General features: G+C 52.2%; 1 protein-coding gene across 1 annotated transcript in view; it reads right to left on the minus strand.

Annotated features, from left to right (window-relative positions):
* Positions 1-22825, minus strand: part of EFCC1 (EF-hand and coiled-coil domain containing 1) — a 40527-nt gene that overhangs the window by 15552 nt on the left and 2150 nt on the right. The window contains exon 3 of the mRNA XM_029917906.1: positions 22666-22825. This exon is cut by the window's right edge and continues 142 nt beyond it. Coding sequence (XP_029773766.1) covers positions 22666-22825 — 160 coding nt within the window. The remainder of the gene's footprint in view (positions 1-22665) is intronic.

Below are 22825 nucleotides of genomic sequence, written 5' to 3' on the forward strand. Positions count from 1 at the left end.
AGCCCCTGCCCTCAGTGGATTTCTGGGTGGCAGGGAAGCCAGAGCCTTCGCCCTTCAGGACAGTGCCCGCTGGACACAGGGCCACATGCTCACATAGACAAGGACGGCACTGGGCCTGCTGAGCAGGGAAGGGCTCCTAGAGGAGGTGGGACTTGGGATTGACTGCAATGAAAGAGGCTTGGGCGGAGGAGGAAAGGCAGCAGGCGTGTTTGGGGACAGATCGGGGCAGCAGGGCCAGAGAAGACCAGAAAGGGCTGAGCAGGCCCTGCAGGGGCACCCCAACTCTGGGCTGGCCCTTATGGGTGCTATTTTGAGTACCTCTTAGGGACTTAGGAGGTTGATATCTCTCAGAGGAGGAAAAGGTTAAGTCACAGAGGTGGTCGAGGGCCAGCAGAGGTCTGGACCTGAGTCCATCCTCTCCAAAGCCTGACCTGACCTTGTTCTGTTGTCGGGTGTCTAGGTCACCAGGCCTTGGAAAGTCCCACATCGTATAGATGATGGAAGCCAGTGGACGTTTGCAGTTATTAGGTTGAACCACACAGAATTGCTGAGTTTTGCTGCTTTTTGTTTTTGTTTTGTTTTGTTTTTTGAGAGAGAGCACGTGTGCGAGAAAGCACAAAGGGGATAGTGGCACAGAGAGAGAGAGAGTGAGTCAGAGAATCCGAAGCAGGCTCTGTGCTGTCAGCTCAGAGCCCAATGTGGGGCTTGGACCCACAAACCACGAGATCATGACCTGAGCCAAAACTGGACACTTAACCAACTGAGTCACCCAGGCTCCCAGGTTTGCTGATTTTGACCTGCAGAAGAGCAATTTAAAGTGGTTTGATCTGATAAGACATGTCTGTATAAGGTTTTTCAGTTGATCGGCTGCAAATCTGTCACTTGAGGAGTGAGAATCCTGGTTTGGGAGAGGCTTTGTTAGAATTTTCTGGGCCTACAGGGTTCCTGGCTGGTTTGGTTGGTGGAGCACGTGACTCTTGATCTTGGGGTTGTGAGTTCAAGCCCTGTGATGGATGTAGAGATTAGTTCGAAATAAAAAGCCTAAAAAAAAAAAAGAAAAGAAAAAGAAAAAAGGGTTTTCTGAGCCTACAAATCTGATAGCCATCAGCCCTAGGACTGGTCCCTTAGGGTTGGCTCTGGGAAGAGCCCTTCACTCTCCCCTCTCCAATGCCAATGCCACTTCCTCTCAGAACTGCCCCCTCTCACCTGGCCTCCCAGAGCTCCCACGCTCTCAGGTGTCCCGTTATGATGTGTCCCTCACCAGAGTTTCCTCTGGGCATACAGCACAGGGACGAAGCGGCCCAATAAGAATTGGTTGAATGAATTAGTGAAGGAGAGCGTGAATGAATGAAGCCATTGGCAGTAGTTGGGGTGAGGAAGAGAAACGGTAGGTCTGGGCTGGACAAGTCCTGAGCCTGGGTGAGGATCCTGGGGTCCCCTCTTGCCTTCTTCTCTTAGATTGTTACAGAAAGGACAGAGAGGAGAGTACTCCATGTGAAGCCACAAGACCTGGGTGGCACCTCAGCTCTGATCAGCTTTTCCTGTGGATCGGGGGCTCATCTCCCTGCCCGCCTCACTGAGGGGGGACCCTCAAAGTGGGAGGATGGCGTGCTTTCTTCAACTGCAGGCCTATCTGCTCACCGACCCTACTGCTTACTCATCTAGGCTTCCTTTATGAGGAGACAGGATTACCAGCTGCGACAAGCTGGTATCTTTTTTTTAAGGTTTTTTAAAATTTATTTTTGAGAGACAGAGAGAGACAGCGCGAGCAGGGGAGGGGCAGAGAGAGAGGGAGACACAGAATCCGAAGCAGGCTCCAGGTTCTGAGCTGTCAGCACAGAGCCCGACGTGGGGCTCAAACCCACGAACATGAGAGATCATGACCTGAGCTGAAGCTGGACGCCCAACCAACCGAGCCACCCAGGCGCCCCAACAAGCCGGTATCTTATCCTACAGACAAAGCAACAAAAAAATACATAAAACGACAATAAAACAAAGTGGGGTCAATTCTAGCCAGCCCTGATTTTTCTGTCTGCTTCGGAACTTGATGCTGCTCTTTCTCCCTTAAAATGCGGGTCAGCACCGAGGCACTAGAGATTCGCCGTTCCAAACCAGGACTGAGAAGGCCCAGCCTCCTTGCTCCGTGCCTCCCTGGCCTCTGACCCCTTCTGTGCCTCTGCACCACTTTCCTTTGGAGAAATTGGAGGTGGGCAGGGGGACCCCTGTGACTGCAGAGGTCCTGTCACTCAGTGGGCACTGGAGAAGGACCTCCCTCCCAGCTCCAGGCGGTCCTGGGGCAGGGTGGGCCCTGGAGGCTGTCTGTTGTCCCCTGACACCCTTCGGAGGCTGTCCACTGGCCCCTTACCCCCTCACTTTTAGATAGACCCGAGTCGTCGTGGTCGTGTGTGGCTGGGCGTTCCCTCTGGCTGTCCACATCTGTGCACTTCTCGGAGCCTGGGGTGAACCTCTGATTTCTCCCTCCTGGTGAAGGCTGACGGCCACATCTGGCCACCAGCCCAGCGGCTTACGCAACCTGACGAAGGCCAGATGTGGCTCTTCCTCCAGTCCCGCATCTCCCAGCTCTCGGCTCAAGGTCCCCGACAGACGGGTCCCTTTCTCAGGCTCTGTGATGCCGAGAGGAGTCTCAGGGACTGCCACATCTGGGTTGTGCCCCGCAGGACAGTAGCTTTGCAGTGTGACCGCCTGGGTCTTCGTTTCATTCCCCCACTCACTCACCAGTAAACACGGAGGGGCCCTGGGTCCCAGGAGAATACAGTGAAACAACACAGTCCTTCCAAACCTGGGGCACTCTGGCCTCCAGCAGCATTTGAGGCCGTTTGAGGTGACGCTCAGATGAACAGCTGCATGCGTGTGTTTTAAACAGTGAAGCATTTATTTTACTGTGTGTTAAACACAATTCACAAGCACACTAAACAATTTTAGTTTGACATGTATGACAGTGTTATGCCTTTCTTTTCTTTCTAAAAAATGTTTATTTTGAGAGAGAGAGAGGACGAGCACAAGCAGGGGAGGGGCAAAGAAAGAGAGAGAGTGGGCTCCACACTGTTACCACAGAGCCTGACATGTGGCTTGAATTTACGAACCATGAGTCATGACCTGAGCTGAGGTCAAGAGTTGGAGGCTTACCTGACTAAGCCACTCAGGCACCCCCAAAATTTTTGTTTATTTTGAGAGAAAGAGAGAGAGAGCAAGCAAGCATGAGCAGGGAGGGGCAGAGAAAGAGGGAGAGAGGATCTCAAGTGGGCTCCGTGCTGTCTGCTCAGAGCCTGATGCAAGGCTCAATCCCACACCCCTGGGATCATGACCTGAGCTGAAATCAAGAGTCTAATGCTCGACAGACTGAGCCATCCAGGCGCCTCTATCTTTCTTTTAAATACATTTATTTAAGTAAAAAGAGTAAGATGATTTAAGGAAAAATATTAATCAAATAATAATAAAAGAGGTGCTATGTAGACAAGGCAAAAAAATGACACCGAGCCTAGGAGAGTGTCCCAAGCTTGGCGAACGTTTAACACACAGTGAGGTCTGGGCACCGTGAGAGCAGTGCTCTTTACCGCCTCCGCCACTCCATCTGCCCCTCCCGGGAGGGGACCCCTTCTCGAAATATGGGCACCCTCTTTTTAAAAAAATTTTAAATGTTTTATTTATTTTTGAGAGAGAGAGAGAGGAGACAGTGTGAGCAGGGGAGGGTCAGAGGGAGAGGGAGACACAGAATCCAAAGCAGGCTCCAGGCTCTGAGCTGTCAGCACAGAGCCCGATGCAAGGATCGAACCCACGAACCGTGAGATCACGCCCTGAGCCGGAGCTGGACGCTTAACTGAGTCCCCAAGGTGTCCCACCCTCTTTTTAAAATGGCTATTTTGGAATGGCCCTAAATGAGCTAGATAAGAAATATAGTCAATCCTCACAAATACTTTGAAAAAATTAATGTAATGCGCTAACAGTGATTTAAAGGAGAAAGGAATTTTATAATATACATTTCAGTATGGAAATTCTCACACCCAACGATTTTATTTTTAGATGGTTAAACCTGCTCATCACAGGTTTTTTAAATTTTAATTTTTTTCATTTTTAAATTTAATTTTTTTAAAATGAAAGTATAAACAAGGCAATGTTACACTCGTTTCAGGTGTAAGGCAGTGATTGTGCATTCCGCTGTGCTCACCACACATGGAGCTGCTCTCTGTCACCATATGACACTGTTCAGTTCCAGGGATTGTATTCCTGTACCTTCGTCCCATGACTTACTCATTCCATAACTGCGAGTCTGTATTTCCCCCTTCCCTTCACCCATCATGCCCATCCCCCCACCCCTCCACTCTGACAGCTATCAGATTCTTCTCTGTATTTATGGGTCTGTTTCTGCTTTTTGTTTGTTTTGTTATAATGGCTAGGTTTGAATTTGAGAGTAGTGACATAATATTCAGTAGCACATTGTTGACATTCCTTCCCTATATTTGGCATTTTGAAATAAGGGCTAAGAAAGTATATTCAGATGTATGGATGGATAGGTGGATGGATGGATGGATGGATGGATAGGTGAATGGATGGGAGGACACACGGGTAGATAGATGTGTAGACTCATCGGGACACAGCATAATGAATGTCAGTGGTCACAGACATTCCACATCAGCTGGTTAAGCACAAGTGTGGTCAGTGTCTAGGATGTGGTTCTGAAATGATGAGCTACTCTTGGAAAACTCCAAAGAAAACAAAGTATAACCTTCCCACCACTCACACAGCATTGCATTCTTGGGAAATCCTGGTACATTAGAACTGTGCCAAAAATGTGTGGTTCTATGTCAAGCAGAGTTAGATCCCAGTCTCAGATTATTGTAGTGAAAGCACGTTTTTCACAGAATGAATGTCCAGACATTCATTGGAAGTTGTGTGGGGTACACAGGCAATCCGGGGTTGTACTGGACCTGTGCAGAGGTTTGTATCCCTGGGCAGGCTCTCCTCAAGGGCCAGGAACACCGCACTCTCCCCCTATTCATTGAGACAAACACTCCCTCCCCACAAGTTTCCAGAACATCCCTGGGGAAGTTGCTGCTTCCAGAGAGATGCCCTATTCCTCTCTCCTTGATCCTCTGTTCTAACCTCAGGTCGCACTGGCCATGGCAGCCTCCCTCTGAGCCTGCCTCTAGGCTGCCTCATGGGGGACTGTAAGGTGCCCAACTGATGGATCTGGACTTGGAGGCTGCCAGGTCAGCGACGTGGACCATGCCAGTGCCCTGGGGAAGCACCCAGGGTCTCCATCTGCCAGTCTCCGCTGGCCTATGGCCAACCTGGCCCCCTCCCCACATGGCCTCTGGGCTTGCAGAACCACACAGGATGGAGGATTGGCTTGTATCTATTTACTCCTGGGCCAGCCTCTCCATCAAGGGTGCCCTCATCAAGTCCCTTTCCCTCACCGAGACTCAGACGCTTCAAGCTTTTAAATGGAGAGATCCCCGTGCTCATGGATGAGAGCCAGGGCTAAGTGCGGGATGCATGCCCTGTTCAAACCGTAAGCGCCCGTGCAGCTTTTGTTAGTTCCCACCCTCGGTTCACAACTGCCTCCTCTCCGGAGGTTCATTTTGTTTTCCAAAAACCTCAAATAAATGCTTGAGCGCAGGGCGAGGCCCACAGTTTCTTAATCAGACCTGTGCCATCGAATATGGTGGCCACCTGTCACCCTGGGCTACTGAAATTTAAGCTAATTACAGTGAAATCAAGTGAAAGGTTCAGCTCCTCAGTCATGCTAGCCACATGTCAAGTGCTCAGGATCCACATGTGGCTTATGGCTACCATATTGGACAGTGCAGATATAAGCCATTTACAATACTGCAGAAAGTTCTATTGGACAGCACTGAGGTTATGGTAAAAAGGTAATGACTCGCAGTCATTTTGCCTGGAACTGTGAGTCTCACTCATATGCCACCTGTTCAATTCACTTTACATTCCTGCAGTGATAATTCTGCTTAAATTGCAATGATCTGAACCTAGAAATTGACCCTGTTGTATGTATAAACAAAATATATCCCAAGTGGGTTCCTACCATCAGCCAACGCACCCCTTTCTACATGGAAAAACTCAAGCCGGGTCCCTGTCTATATCATTTGAAAGGGTGGACTTTGGGTGGATTAAAGACTTAAATGTGAAAGGCAGAATTAAAATAGAACATATGGGGCACCTGGGTGGGTCAATCGGTTGAGCATCTGACTTCAGCTCAGGTCATCATCTCACAGTTCGTGGGTTCGAACCCCGTGTCAGGCTCTGTGCTGACTGCTCGGAGCCTGGAGCTTGCTTCGGATTCTGTGTCTCCTTCTCTCCCTGCCCCTTCTCAACTCGCATACTGTCTCACTCTCTCAAAAACAAATATATGCAGAAAAAAAATAGAACATACAGCAGGATGAGTGGCTTTGAGACATAGGGGTGGGCGACAGCTCAAACAAAAACTCCAAAGCAAAAATCACAAGGCCCAAAGCATTTAGATGAAATTGATTGCATCAAAGAAGACATGGGAGCTGCCAGTGTCCCTTGGCCAAGTCCCATGTAAGCCTCTCACCACCCAGCAACTCCTCCCTGGGGTATATTTTCTGGGGAAAGTTCTTGCACCCGTCTGCAGAAGGGGGCTCACCAGTGTCGTCTGGGGAGGTGGGGGCTGGGAGGCAGCTCTGGGATTGGATGGGCCACTCACCACGGGCAGCCGTGTACACAGCCAGGGTGTCTGAAACATACACCGCTGAGTGAGAAACACACGGCGCAGAGAGAGACATGGAACACAGTGGTGCTATGGACGCAGGACACAGACACAGAAGCATGCGTTTTGCAACAACACAGTAACAGGAAGCTATGTGGAACTCATACGAGAATGGCTGCCAATAGGGCACATAGGGAAGGGGGACGAAAAGGGGAAAAAATACCCATTCCTATCCCTGCTCCAACCCAAGTCTCCCGTTCAGAATATGCAAGTTTCCAAGTGTCGGAATAAATGTTTGCCAATGACCAGCACAGCAGTTGTAGGACATTACCATTTAACTCAGGGGCTGGCCAGCTTCTCCTGCGGGGGCTCCGCCTTTCTCGCTACAGATAATCCATAAGGAATTGAATACGGCTGTGCTCCAATCAGACTTTATTTTATGGATACTGACATTTGAGAGATCACGGAGTTCTTCTGCATCAGAAAGATTGTTCCTTTTTGTGTATCCAACCATGGGAAGAGGTTGAAATCGTAGTTTACGTCAGGTCTATACACTGGCACATGAGATTTGGCTGCAGTTTGTGAGCTCCTGATTTAGCTGATGACTTTTGCCCTCATTGGACAAAACTTTGTCCTGGGAAAATGTGTTTAATGAGTGTGGGAGACAGAGGGCCGGCCAGCCAGCACCCTCTGGATCTGCAGAGCACTGAGTGGGGATATGGAGCAGAGTAACCATCTGGCTATGGCCGGAAAGACGGCCCTGAGGGGCGTGGGGACTTCCTGAACGGGCAGCACAGCATACCCATCTGGGTCGGTAGGAGGGTGGGATGTTGTTTGTAGCTGATGCTAAGGGAGTGGGTGACAGCCTGCGGGATACACGTTCATATGTGGGTGCAGGCTCACTCGAGCTCACTGGTGGTGTCCTATGGCAGAGGGTGGTGGGTGGCAGGACAGGATTCTGGCAGCCTGCTCCTGGACCAGCTGGGTCAGCTCTGCCTTGCTTTCGACCTGAGTCTGTCCCTCCGATGGGCCCATTGACTGTGCTGGCCCCTGACATCCTGCCAACTAATTCCCTTCCGGCTTCAGTGAGCTGGAATCACTTTGTGTTTGCAGCCATGCCTCCCACCCCTGACTGGTATGGCCTTGAGCAATTCATGTCACCTTTCTAACCTTCAACTGTCTTTCCACAGAAATGTCTTACATGGGGTGCACCATGGTTCCCATAGGGCAGGTGGAGTTTCTAGCAATGGCTCAAGGTTCGTGTAGCCCAGGGCTATGGGGAGGTATCATTCTCCTGATGTTGTTACGTCATGTAGGTCCAGCTAACCTCCAGGGGGTTAATGTTCCCATCTAGTCGCACGAATCTCTTTAAAAACAGAGAGCTCTCTTGGGGCGCCTATGCGGCTCAGTTGGTTGAGCATCCGCCTTTGGCTCCGGTCACGATCTCTTAAAGTTTGTGGGTTCGAGCCCCTCGTCGGGCTCTGTGCTGACAGCTCAGAGCCTGAAGCCTGCTTTGGATTCTGTGTCTCCCTCTCTCTCTGACCCTCCTCCACTAATGCTCTGTCTCTCTCTGTCTCTCTCTCAAAAGTAAAATTTAAAAACAGAGAACTCTCTTCTCCAAAGAGGACGTGAGGGAGACCTGAAGTGTGAGAAGGACTTAGGTCCTTGCTGGCTGGAAGGTGAATGGGGCCACACAAGGTGGAGTGTGGACAGTGACCCTGGAGCTGACAGCCAGCAAGGAAACTGGGATCTCAGTCCTACAACCGAGAGAAACGTGATTCTGCTGATGCTCAAGTCTGGAAACGTGTTCTCCCCCTGAGCCTCTATACTTAGCTACTGACACCTTGATTTCAACCTTGTGGGAGCCTAAGGAGAACCAAGCCAAGCCTGCCTGGCTTCTGGCCTACACAACGGGTAGATCGGGCCTGAGATCATCAACGGGTGCTGTTTCAAGCCACTAAGTTTGTGGTAATTTGTTATAGTTGCATAGAAACCAAACACTACGGCCAAACAGACGCACCCAGTCTGCATTGTTGGCACAAACAACCTCAATTACCTTTCCGGCACTTAGTGGACATGTGCTTCTGGAGAAGAGATCTGATTGGGCTGTGTTGATCATGATAATTTGATAATCCCCCCCCCCCCACAGGGATTGGTTTTGGGATAGGCAGGTGATGTGCTTCTGGCCAATAAAAGGGGAAGGGAAGTGCTCCAGGCTGATCTCTGGAAAAGGGAAGCCCAAGGAGGAAGTTATTTTTCTGTCTGTGGATGTGGGAGTGATGCCTGAGGCCATGGCAGCCATATTGTGACCATTAAGGGGCCTTGCCGAGAGGCCAAGAAGAGGAAGACAGTGTGGGAAGATGAAGAACTGTAATCTTTGTAGACATTGCTGAGTTTCAAGGAAACTGCTTTTCCCTGGACTTCTTATGGGTGGTCATCAGTGTCCTTAAGGTTTAGTCCATTTGGAGTTGGGTTTTCTGTTTCTTGCAGCCTCTAGTGTTACCACTGAAAATGGCTCACAGCACTGCTTGGGGGTTAAGTGAGGTTGTCCACGGGAAGCTCTTAGCCTGGTGCCTCATGGCCAGCAGGCTTAGTGCCACTCGCCTCCTCCCTTAGTCCTGGGGTGAGTCAGGGTTCAAGTGGAGGACTGGGGCCAGTCGGGACTTTGATCTGTGTCTATGCCTGTGGCTACAGCACTGTCTCGAGCTTTATTCCAAGGAACTGGCTTCTGTGACTGGGGGCTGGCTCAGCCCGTCTGAAGTCAACAGGAGGGGGAGATGACAGGCAGGCTGGGGACCCCTGGGCAGAGGCAGGAGGTCTAGTCAGAGGCAGAACCCCTTCTTTCTTTCAGAAAAGTCCTCCGCCTGGCTTTAAAGGCCTTTCAAGTGATCCAATCGGACTCGCCCAGTTGATCCCTTACTGAAAGTCACCTGATTACAGACTTCAAATAACATTTGCAAAATGCCTTCACAGCGAGCATCCTATTTGTGTTTGGACACCCTCGGGTGGTTACCAAGTGACACATCCGAAGACAGCCACTACTCCCCCGCTCAGCTTTTTCTAGAATGGCTGGGAAATGTCACATGCGTTCGCTTCCCTTTCTAGAAAGTTTTCAGCAGTTCGAGCCATCCAGACCGTGTGGGGGCTCTGGGGAGCTGCAGGGCAGACAGACATCCAGAGCCTGGCCAGGCCCGCCCCCCCCCCCGCATGGGTGGGGGCTCGAACCCTGTGCTTCCTTTGCTGCGTGGCAGTGTTTCCTGAGCGCAGGCTCGCAGGAAATGGAGACCGGCATGTGAAAACAAAAGAACAACAGTAGGAAGAAGAGCTTGAGAGGGGGCTGTGGAGGGTGAGCTGAAAATAAATCATGAAGAGGGGAGCCTGGGACAGTCCTCAGGGGTCCTTATGGCCCGAGGGGTGTTTTTCTTGGCTCCTAAATTCTGGCTCCTACTTGCCTTTACTGGGGTGGGGGGGCAGGTGCAATGGGAGTGTGTCTGTCAGAGTCCCAGTGCAGGGGTCGTGCTGCCACGGAGTGGTCTCTAGAGGCTGATTTTGTTCTGTGATTCATCCAACAGATGCATTACTGAGCCAGCCACTGCGCTAAGTGCCAGAGACACTGCGCTTAGCAGCAGAACAGTGCTAACCGCATGGACTTTACCTTCCCCTGGGGGACACAGACATTAATGAAGTGGTCAGGAGAGTAAACTGAAGATGGAAAAGGCCAGGGGCTGTGAGACATGACAGGGGGGCAGTCTAGATGGGGCTACGGCCTCTCTGAACAAGTGAGCCATAGCGGAAGAGACTGGCATGTCCTGGATGTGAAATTGGCAGGGCTGAGAGCAGTCAGGAGCTAAACGACCAAGGAGCAGAAGAGCCGCTGTGGCCAGAGTGGCCTGCACAGCGGGCGGAGGATGCTGGGGCTGGATCCGTGGGTGGTGGTCAGATCACTCAGGGTCATGACGGCCAATGCAAGGAGGCCAGTGTTTATTCTAAGGGCAACAGGAAGCCACAAGGTTAGATGTAGGTTTAGAAAGGTTCCCCCCACCCCCCATCCCCAGCCACTATGTGGTTAGTGGGCCGGAGAGCTAGGGACAGCAGTCACAGCTCTGCTGATGCCGGTGCCTGGCGGGTGGCAGGTGCAGCTGGAGGGGAGCAGGTGGGTTGGACACTTGCGTTGACTCTGAGATCCCCATTTAAACATTGCCTCCTCAAGGAAGCTGCCTGCCAGGGACTGAATTTCCATGCACCCTCAGCGCCTCAGAAAGTGACTGTATTTGGAGACAGGGTCTTGATAGAGGTGATCAAGTTAAAGTGAGGCCACTGGGGTGGCCCTAGTGCAATCCAACCTGTGTCTTTATAGGAAGAGATGAGGACACAGACTCATGCAGAGGGAGGACTATGTGAGGACAGAAGGAGAAGGCAGCCACACACATTCTCCTGCAAAGCCCCCAGAAGGAACCAGCCCTACCCACACCTTGATCCTGGACTTCTGGCCTTCAGGACAGTGAGCCACGCATGTCTGTTTAAGCCAGCTGGTCTGTATATTTGTCATGCAGCCACGCTGACTGATAGACTGTCCCAAGTGCCACAGTAAAGAAGCCTCCTCCACCTCGCCCATACCTTATTCATCCCATTTACTGCCACCCATTGGTTGACCGTATCCCCCACCCAGATGTCAGTCCCACGAGGGCAGAGACTCTGTCTGGGTCATGGCCTCCAGGTCAGCATCAGCACTCTCTGGGCATGCGACAACATTTGGGTGAATGAAGAAAAGTCTGTAGTTACATCTGACAGAAATGGTGAAGAGAAGAAGAGAAGCATCTCTGTCCCCCACCTTACTGGGTCTCTGCTGTTGGCCCCACGCTTCTCCAGGACCCCCAGTCCTCTCAGGAGACCTGTCTCCTCCACTCCCAATTCAGAGCAGACAGTGGGAATCTTCAGATGTTTTCAACAGTCCAAGCACCTGCCAGGTGGTAGGCAACCCTCGTCTTTCCTGGGCTTGTCCCTCTGCCAGGCTCAGTGGCAGCAGGGACAGAAAAGAGGAGCACTGGGTGCCATCACTGCCCACGAGAAGCTCCCAGCCTAGGAGCTCCCGTCTCAAGGTCCTCGGCAAGACCCAGGCCTGGTCAATCACATTGATTGGTTCAGAGCAGTCACATGACTCCTGCCTGGGTCAGTCAGGGCATTCCAGGTCCCTGTTGTCAATGATTGTTTCAAGGATGGGCGTATAACCATGTCAGGATAAACAGAGTTAATCTAAGGATTTCGTTGGAAGTACTGGAAAAGAAACGCTCCTTCTGTTGGGTGTGATTCAGGGGACGGATGCTCACCCTGCTGACGCTGGCAGATGTCCTTCTCCCCTATAGGTAGAATGTCTGAAAGTGGAACCAGGTAGAGGAAAGCAGAGGTAAGACAGAAACTCCGCATGTCATTATTTGGACTCCTAGATCCAGCCATGCCTGAAGCCATAATTTTGAGCTTTTCAGTAGATAATGCACCCTCCTCCCCAACTAGGGGGTGGTCTGAATTTAGTTTCAGTCATTGGCAACAAGTATCCATTATAACAGCAATATTCTGCTACCTCAAAAAAAACATACATTTATTTCTCAGCATTTCTTCTACACAAGAGCATCTTGATTTTCTATACCCCAGGTTACTGCATCAGAACATCCCTAGAACATGATGTCCACTCCCTCATGTGCTCTGAGGTTTCTCTGGCTTGGGGCTCAGGCAGAAGGTGTCTACCACCACCACCCATGACTCGAGGTCCTGCCATGTCAGGATCCTGGTTCTAGCACCTCTGGACCAACAAGGCCTGCCCGTCCTCCACCTGGGCACTGGCCTCTTCTCCCAGTATCTCCTTATGTGGATGGGACCACCCAAGGCGAGGAGAACCCTCCATGTGTACCAGGACCTCTGACTTTCTGCAACACCACTGTGCTACACAACAGCCTGCCAAAAAACATCCCGCATCTGGCTCAGAGGCCCAAACACCTGCCTTTCGCCCTTCCCTTCACGTGGTGCCATGCTACAGCCTTTATAATACTTGGATTTTCACCTCCAGAAAGGAAGGTCACAGGTTAAACGTTTGCCGTTTATGCCTGACCTGCATCCTTCTTCCATCTCCAGGTAATGGCACCCACGTTGCTCTGAGGAACTTCCCCACCCCCACACCTGGGCTAGCACCACTGCTCTCAGACCGCAGGGCTAAGTTTGTCCCAGCACCCTGGCCTCTGCAATCCCGGCCATGGACTCTTCCCTGGGACTTCCCTGTGGGCTGGAAATTGGGATGTTGGGTCACCAAAACTGAGCGCACTACATCATGTCCCCACCATATGAAGCAGGAGTGGGGAAAACCGCGCCGGGGCAAGCAGAGATCAAGGATGCACAGAGTGTGCTGGCAGCACGGGGATTTAAATCTGCTCCAGAGTGTGGAGCAGATGTCTGATTGTCTTCACAGACGAGAAGGCACCCCCCACATGGGAGGCGAACTGATGACAGTGACATTTACTGAGTGCCCAGTAAGTGCCAAGCACAATTCGAAGCACCCTTTATATCCTGTTTAATTCTTACCTTCATGATGGAGGCACTAAAATGAACCCCATTTTCCAGATGAGGAAATTGAGGCATGATAGGTTGAGCCCGAACTTCCCAAGAAGTGTCCGGGCACCAAAGAAAATAGATAGCACATACAGGTAAGTGGACAAGGTGGATCGTGACCAAACGTGACTGGTGGGGCACCTCGGGCTGTCCTGGGTCCGCGGGCTGGCTCTGACCTGGGGCCCCTGGTCCACTTGTGACCCACCTGCATGCCTCAGGCTACCCACCTGGTTTGGAACTGCACAAACTGGGACCTGTAAGCCAGGGATCGCAGGGAGAGGGAGGCACAGAATCTGAAGCAGGCTCAGTGCTGACAGCTCAGAGCCTGACATGGGGCTCGAACTCATAGGCCATGAGATGTGACCTGAGCTGAAGTCAGACACTTAACTGACTGAACCATCCAGGCTCCCCTACACTCTTGAGGAGTCTAGCATAGGCGGTGCTCTGTCCTACTGGGTGACCTTGAGAGGATTACTGTCCATCTCTGGGCTCCAGCTTCCTCTCTGAAGGACACATTTGCTGCACACATTAGCCTATACGGTCAAGATCCCTCTCCTTGGTAGACGGGGTGCCAAGCCCCAGTCCTTGGGCCATCAGCCACAAGTGTGGGCTCAGCTCTGTTATCAGAGAAACATGGCTGGGGTCGTGCATTTAATGAGGGGAGACTTCTCTGGCAGATATGGCAACTCTGCGCTTGCTGCCTCCATTCCTGGCACTGGAAAGGCCTCACTCATTCTCCAGATCCTTCTGCCTTTCTGCGACCCTGCTCTGGCCATTGTGCTCGCATAGACATCTGCTGGTGAGTGGTTTCTGAGCAGGCTTCGCTCAGTGTCCCCTTTCTTTCTGCCATTAATAGAGTTGGGGAGGCCCCACGTCCGAGGGAACATTGCCAAGACTCATTAGAGCCACCAGTTAGGAGTGGGCAAGGTCCCCCAGTACATTCAAAGCACCGTGAGGTGAGCTCTCTGCCACTTGCAACTGAAAACATCCCTAACTGATACACCCATAGCTAGAGACGTCTTTCCAGCCGCCCACACAATGGCATCATCCTTACGCAGGGATGGTGTGACTGTCCCCGTGCTAAGCAGCACGAGACGTCAGGGGGGAGGGAGCCATTGCACCTGGGGCTCGAATTTAGATCCAGGAGGCATAGCTTCCAAGGACAGCTTTGCACACTCTGGCTGCAACTTCAGAGTAATGTAGCTAGGGGATGGCCCCCCACAACCTAAGGCTTCATGTGGTGTGGCAGGACCCCGACGAGTGGGGACAAACCACACTCCCCAAATACGGCCCGCCCACCTCGGTCTGGGCCCAGTGTTATCCTTTGCTGAGACGGGCTCGTTTGAGTTTGCCACTGTCAATGCAGCCCATATAAAATCCGTGAGGCACAGTGCTCATTCCCCCTGACCTTTGAGGTCTCAGCTCCCACGTCTTCTGTGTTTTTCTAGCGTGTCCACAGTTATACTGGTGCGCTGTGCCAGCCCCAGATGTTAATGCAGGTATGAAATCCAGATGGGTCTGCTCTACCCAGGTCCCTGACCCACCATGAGATGAGACTCTCGAGACTTGTTCTGGGGGCCCCTTGCCGCCTCCTCTACCCAGAGAGGAACGTCCTCGTTACCAGCATAGCCCCCCAACCAGCTCTAAAGTGTGTTTCAGAGGTTCCTGGGGGGCTCAGTCAGTTAAGCACCCCACTGTTGATTTTGGCTCAGGTCGTGATCTCTCAGTTTTGCGAGGTTGAGCCCCAGCTCCACGTCAGGCTCCAAGCTCTCAGGGCAGAGCCTGTTTGAGATTCTCTCCCTCTCTCTCTGCCCTCTCTGCCCTTCCCCTGCTTGTGTACATGCATGCATGGGTGCTGTCTCTCTCTCTCTCTCTCAAAATAAGTAAGTAAACTTTAAAGTCTGTTTCAGCCCACAAATCCCAAGGTTCCGTCCTTGCAGAAGGCTTTGTCTTGGAACAGAGAATAGCAGGCCTGAGGCTTCCCCCCAGCTCCTGACAAGGCCTCCAGGTATGGGGCTGGTGGTCCGTCCTTGTCAGGTGCTGGAGGTCAGACCTTGCATTCACTCTCTCTGGACCCAGAAACATCCTCCTCACCTGTCTCCTTGCCTCTCGCTACCCCTTCCGCCTGATCTGGCAGATCATATGCAGCCAGAGGGGTCTCCGTGAAGCTCAAATCTGCTCAGGCCCTTCTTGCGTAAGCCCTTCTCTGTCTCCCTTGTTCTCTGGGGGGAAGGTCTTACGCTCAACCTGGTCTTCAAGGTCCGTTGCCACCTCCTGGCTGCCTTCTAGCCTCCTCTCCTGCCCCTTCTACTTCAAACCTTCTACCACAGCAAGTCTCCTTGTTTCCAGGAAGACTTCACATCTCTGAGCCTTTGTACTCACCGCAACCTGCATTTGCAATGCCTGAGAAAACTCCTACTCATCCTTCAATACCCAGCGTGGAGGATGGAATTCCCTAAGAGATGCCCTGACTTCCCCTACCCCCCTAGTCTCATTCATGCCTCCTCCATACTTGTCTACACTCTGCAACTTGGCTAGGTTCCTGTCTACAATCAGCTGAGGCTGTTCGTTGTTTGCTGCTGGTCTCCAGACAGGAGGCTCTTAAGGGGCCGGACTCTGTTAATATTAACAATACCCACCACCACCACCATTACTGTTTATGGGGGGTACTGTGATAAAGGATCAATAATAACAATAACACGATATTTAACATTTTCTCAATGCTAAGCACTAATCTAGGTATTTTACACATATTAGCATCCTGAATCTTTGAATGCCCAAGGAAGTGGGTATTAGTAGTAGTCATAACATCTTGTCATCCCCATTTTACAGATGAGGAAACTGAGGCTCCCAGAATGAGACTGACTTGCTTCAGATCACATTCCCACTTCCAGCCACTGCACCCGACTGCCTCTCCCGATGTCACTGAATATTCACACCAAGACCCAGAAAACCAGAACTCCATATCCGCTTTGTGGATGAGGAGACTGAGGCTCACAGAGAGGAAGGGAAGGGCTCCAAGCCCCACAGAAAAGACACGAAAAAGCTGGGATTCAAACGCAGGTGAGGCTGGGCCTCGTGAGCCTGGGCCCCTGCCCATCAAGCCCGTCTGTGGAGGGTCCCCAGCCGGGGCACATGGCAGGTGTCCGACCAGCCCTGTCCTTTTGTGAGCCCAGGATATTGTCCCTGAGAGGAAGGCCCCGGTTCCCACCAGCAGCCACCCACACACCTGCTTCCAAGACTAATGGAATCCGTGACCAGATGCCTCCCAGCTCCGGATGGTGCCCCACTGCCCCGCCCCTGCCTGTCTGCTTCCCTCCCTCCTCTAACCTGCTGACTTTGCCCCCTGCCCCCACCCCAAGGTCAGGCCAGGCTGCTGCAATGGGGCAGAAGAAAGGAGGTGGCCCTCCAATGGCCTCATCTTTGTATCCCCTCCGCGGTAGTCTGGTCTGCCAAAGGAGCTGTCCTCCACCGGCCCCACCCCCCACCTCCCAGCCCTTTTCATCTTTCCCTTCCCGGACAACAAAGCCTGGAGGCCAGGCAGAAGCCCCGCCTCCCTGCTCCAGCTGAGCTGAGGTTTCTGTCTTCTTTTCTCTAAGTCTGAGTTCAGCCCCTGCCCAGGCTGCCTGCTCAGGCTGCCTGCCCAGGCCTAGTTTTCAAGACCAGAAAGGGGATTTGGGCTGCAAGCGCCAGAGAGAGGCACGGTGGGGGATACGCGTTGTTTAACACATGTGGGATATGTTCCTCCTTAATTCTCGCCAGGGGGCGGGGGTGGGCTTAGTCCCAGAGTCCAAGGGGGCTGGCTGTGGCTCCAGCAGTGGGCATGTGACTAAGGTTTGGCCAATCAGAACATCAAATCTTCTTGTTCCCCCCTCACCACCCCCTCACCTCTGATGGGTTCAGGGGTGAATATGTTTCCAAGTTGGTTCAATGATTTTCAGTTCCAGGACTTCAGTGGGATGTCTTCAGAGAAGAGGTGATCTTTCTACTGGACTTAAGAGTTTTGAAGAGGTGAGTGCCCGAAAGGCTGCCAGGAGAAAGAACTTTGCCTGAGAGAGAAGCAGAGCTTCTCTATTCTGGTGACATTGTTCGAGCACCTGGATCCAGCCATGCCTGAAGCTGGACGCCTAGACTTTCCCAGGAGCCACCTTCTTTTTTGAACCCCAGTGAGTTAGAATCAGGCTTTCAGGCACTCATCTAAGAGAGCTGGCTGATGGGAAGAAATAGAAAACAGAGGGGTGTTTGGGTGGCTCAGTTGGTTATGAATACAACTTCAGCTCAGGTCATGATCTCACGGTTCATGGGCTTGAGCCCCGCGTTGGGCTCTGTGCTGATAGCTCAGAGCCTGGAGCCTGCTTCGGATTCTGTGTCTCCCTGTCTCTCTGCCCCTTCCCCACTCTCACTCTTATCTATCTCTCTCAAAAATGAATAAAAATAGAGAGAAAACAGAAGAGAAAGGTGGTGGGTGGTTGGGTGTAGACCAGGAGAAGTAAAAGTGAGACACCCTGGTTGGATGTGGGGTTAAATGACTTTTGATGAATGGGGATGTCAAATATTCATATACAATGATCACCACAACATCACCTCTCCTGCCATCATTGGTAGGGTCTGCTCTGCTCAAAAATGTGTTGCGGGGAGGGGCTGTTTTGTGGGGTTTGCAGAGCTGGGTCTCTCATCTGAGATGAGGTGGTGATCAGCCATGGGAAGCAGGAGTCCAGCGGCTGATGGGGCTGTGACGGCACAGATCATCTTTCTTGGCAGACTGGGCTGGGTCAGGTGAGCCCCTGGGTTTTCGTCTCATTCCCAGAGGCCTGAAGACCCCTTTATTCCGTACGGTCTGGGACTGACTCCCGCAGCTGTGAAAACAAGTCCTTCCCTTGGAGCCCCTTTGCCCACAGCGCATTTGGATCCTACCATGTGTGTTTGTTGCCCGCATCTTGCCCCCCGCCCCCTGGACCAGAGTAGCAGACATGTCCGTGCCATTCCTGTGTCCCTGACATGTCCACTTCCTCCATGGAAGGTGCATAGTAAACGCAACACTCATAGGTGAGCATCCTCAATTGTTTAAATATTTCCTGTCTGTTCTCTTAGGTTTCTGGTCAGGATGGTGAATTCAGGAGCTATGAGGCATTCCCTTTCCATGTACCAAAATGTAGCAGAGCTGGATAAAATATAACCACTTAAAAGAGTAAGAGCCAAGGTCAAAGACAAGAAGGAGCTTGCATGGGGAGCAGGAGACAGAACTGAGATGCCCACAGAGGAGTCAGAAAGGTCAGGACTGGGGTTTTTTTTTGTTGTTGTTGCTGTTCTGATTTTTTGTTTGTTTGGTTTTTTTTTGGTGTGGTTTTGTTTGTTTTAGAGAGAGAGAAAGCACAAGCAGTAGATTAGAGAAAGTGAACCTTCTTTTACTTTTTGAGAGAGAGAGAGAACTCGAGCAGAGGAGGTGCAGGGGGAGAGAGCAGCTCAGAGCCTGACACAGGGTTCTGTCTCACAATCCTGAGATCATGACTTGAGCTGAAATCAAGAGTTGGGGGCTTAACCAACTAAGCCACCTGGCATCCCAGGGCTGGGGTTCTAATGCCCAAGGGGCATAGGTACAGAAGACCTCACCTGGCGAGTTCATACAAGGAGGCTCCCGCATGAAGCCCATGCCAGCTGTGACCAGAGGTGAGAAAAACCCCACTTACTGGCCTTGGGATGTTGTCCCTATATAGGGACTCAACTTCTCATGACCTGGGTAGTGATGAAGCTTCCAGCTGAGAACTGAAGTTAAAAGCCGGCCCCAAGTCAGGCCGTGGTGGAGCCAGATGGGGGAACAGGTCTGAAGGGAACCCCACAGCCCTGAGGGTTGGGGGGGTGGTTCTCCAGGATCATGGCTTCTGCCAAAGACAGGCTCGCCATTGACGATCACAAGGCACACAGAGAATTTGTCATTGCCACAGAAGAGCAGAGGGAAAGAAATGAAGGACAGGATACGATCCACAACACAAGGACCAGTGGAATGAAAAAGAATGTGCGGGTTTGATTCAAAAGAAGTAAATGGGAGACCGGGGAAGGAGAAAGAGAGGCACCGAGATTGTCATTTTAGGGGAAAGGACATTTGCTCGCGGCTGGGAAACTCACCAGGGCCCCGGAATGGCCAAGGGCTGGTTAGGGGACCACCCCCAGGGCTCTGCTTCCTCATTGGAAAAAAAGTGGCACAGATACCAACCTCAGAGGTTATGAGAAGGTCAGAGTGTGTCAGTTCCTGGGACAGTGCTGGAAAAGCGGCATTGGTGTTAACCAAATGGCTTCATTCCCAGCAGGGATTTCAGTCACTGAGCTTTTTCTTCCCAAAGATACATGTGCAGGACACTTGGAGGCATTCCACAGCAATGTCCCTTAAGAGGGCCTGATGGAACTCTGGACTTTGGGGGTTTTGATTTTTTCCACCTACCAAGTTCCTCTAGGTCCAATGCCACAGAGGGACACCTGAGTTCCTGACACCTGTTACACAAAAGCAGAGGTGACCTTGTAGCCCACAGCCCCTCTGCAGGCTGTGACATTTCTGCAGGTGTTTCTGGGGGGGAAGGGCAGGTGGGGAGCCCAGGAGGACTTGTGCATGTTGCCAGACTGGTCTGGGGTATGTGGCTGGGGCTATTGGGGCTGGGGGCTTGGGTCCTGCCTTGTCACTTGCTGTGCCACACGGGCGAGTCGCTTCCTCTGTGGCCTTGGTTTTCTCATCTAGCAAGTGCACATAATAATAATACCTTTCTCTTAGGCCAGTCGAGGGGCTCATTTGAACTAACATGGGGAACTTGTCGGGCACCATGCCTGGCACACACCTGATGCTCAATGCATGTCCTTGACTGTTCCGCCCCCTGCCCTTTTCTTTCTTCAAAGAAGGAGAGCTTTGGGGCAAGTTGGCCCACAAACTCTGATCATAGAAAATGGGCAGAGGAGGGCTGCCTCCTGGGGCTGGGCATGGTTTAGGGGGCATGCTTTTATGGGGGCAAGGAGACAGGTGACAGATCCACCTCCTAGTCACTGTGACCTGCGCACAGTGTCGCTCATTCTCTGGTCCTCAGTTTCCTCATTCCCTGGGCATCTCCTTGGAGCTTCTGCAATATCTGCTCCTTTTTCTTCACCAAGAGAACCCAGTTTTGTTTGGGGCATCAGTATGACCAGACTCTCCTGTAGATAGCAGTGGCCACGTGACACGGTCCTGGCCCAAGAGATGGAGGGGCATGTTCTGGTGGGGAAGGGGTAGGTCCCCCTCGTTTGAAGAAAATCCTCCCTACACTCAACAGTTTTCATTCTTCTTCGGATACCTGGATAGCCGATGTGAGGCCTGGAAGTACAGCAGCCTTCTTGTGACCGAGTCCACAAAAAAAGGTAAAGTGGAAAGAAGGAAAGAAGAAAGAAAGAAAGGAAAGGAAAGGAAAGGAAGGAAGGAAGGAAGGGAGAAATAAATAAAGAAAGAAAATACATTAGGTAGGAGCAGTCTGACCTTACTTTTCCACTTTCTGGCTGTGTGGCCTTGGGTATGTTACTTCACTTCTCAGAGCCTCGCTTCCCACAATCTGTAAAATGGGGATAAAACCTCTACTTTGGCACAGTTCTTGTGAGGGTTACGTGGTGCTGTGGATACAAACCCACCTCTCCTAGTGTACAGGGTGATCCCAACGGTTGCAGTGGGTCCTGTAGTCATGCTATGGGAGACAGCTCCTTTCGAGTAAAACCAAGAAGAGACCCTTCCTTTCTCCTCTTGGAGAAAGTTCCAAGGCTGGACACAGGCCCCAAGCTGACCAGCTCGGCTCTCCAGCCCATCAGCTATGCAAACAGGAAGTGACTATCCAAACATTTGGAGCTGCACGAGGCTGGCCCAGCGTGGCCATGTCCATGAGGAGGCCTCTCTCCACACTGTGTCTTCTCATCTCTCAGCTGTGAGCCCTTCAGAAGTCAAGGAGGAGGTCCCTCCTCTGAGGGGCGAGGTTCAAAGCCTCCCCTTCTGGCTGCCTTGCCCACCAGCCTAGGCCAGACAGACCACTTTCCTTTCTGGCTGGAGGACAGCAGCCCCTCCTGTCTCTTTGTCACAACTGCAGCCCTGGTCATTTTTTTTTTTTAATGCAAATCTGTTCCTGTTTCCTCTTGCTGAAGTCTTTCATGCTTTCTTTGGGGGAAAGATTGAAGTCCCTGACACAACGCCCCAGGCCCCAGATGGCCTGGCCTCTGCCACCAGCTGCTCTGGCCTCCTTTTAGTTTCTGGAATGTGCCAGGGGCTCTCTTTCGTCAGGGCTTTGCCCTTGCTAGTCCTATTTTCCAACCTCCCTTCCCCTCTTTCCTCCTCCCCCTCTCCCTGGCCCATCTTGCCGAGTAACATCCTAGTCTCAGCTCTCAACTCCAGCTGTCGCTGTCTGTGTCCTAGTAGATTCAGGTGCTGGCTAAGCCTCGCCCCTCCCCCACAGCGCTCCTCCTCCGGGGCTGCCCTGCATCTGTTGCATGATCTGGCCGACTGTGGCCACCAGGGCAGGGGTTTGGGGCCATCTTGCCCCCAGTCACCCTCCTGGTACCTGGTGTAGCCTCTGTATACAGTCAGGGCTCAGTAAATGTGGAAGTCAGGCAGGCAGCGGTGCCATGTGGCTCCAAAGGCAGAGTGGGCTGTTCACTGAGCATCTGCTGTGAGCGAAACAGGACCTCACGCCCTCTTCACAGCCACTCTGGCAGGCAAGGACTCCACTCTGTTCTACCAGAGGGGAAACAGATGCTCCAAGAGGGGGCAGCGACTTGGGCAAGGTCCCACATGTGGCAGAGGCCCTGCGCGGATTTAAACTTGGTCCCAAGCCCAACTTCCTGCTGGTGGGGCTGGCCCAAGAGATCGCTGTCTATCTGTTTCCCCATCTGCAGAATGGGGATGAGCTGGTACCTATGTCACAGGGCTGCTGTGAGGTTTCAGTCGGGCCACTAAAGTGCTTCGTTAGCTCAGATACGGGGGCTCCTTAAGACTCAGCAACCGTTAGTTACCATCATCTTCATCATCATCATCATCATCATCATCATCATCATCATCATCATCACCACCACCACTGTTGATCAAAGAACCAATACGAGTAACTATGTCCCACTGCGACCCACGCACGGGCAAATGGAAGGCCTCTGCCGGCGAACAGGTCCTGGAATGGGCCGGTGGGTGGAGAACAAGTGACAGACTGGATCAACAGTCGAAAGAGTTGAAGGACCGACGAGAGAAGGGAGGAATACACGAAGTGAATGCGAGAGCAAACAGGGACACGAGAACGAGCGTGTGTGTGGGGAGGAGGTGCCCCTGGCTGGAGGGCACCCGGAGCTGATTTGGGGCTCCAGGGCCTCGCGCCCACGCTCACCTGTAGCGCCGCAGCTCGCCCTCCAGCCGTCGCACCCAGCGCTGCAGGCCGGGCACCTGTCTCGCCAGTGCCTCGAGCTCACGCACGCGGCCCAGGCTGCGCAGCACCGCCTCCCGGGCCTCCTCCGCGCGCCGCCGAACCTCAGCATGGCCTTGGCGCA

This window comes from Suricata suricatta, chromosome 12 (genome assembly GCF_006229205.1).
Source record: "Suricata suricatta isolate VVHF042 chromosome 12, meerkat_22Aug2017_6uvM2_HiC, whole genome shotgun sequence".
In the NCBI taxonomy this organism is placed as follows: Eukaryota; Metazoa; Chordata; class Mammalia; order Carnivora; family Herpestidae; genus Suricata; species Suricata suricatta.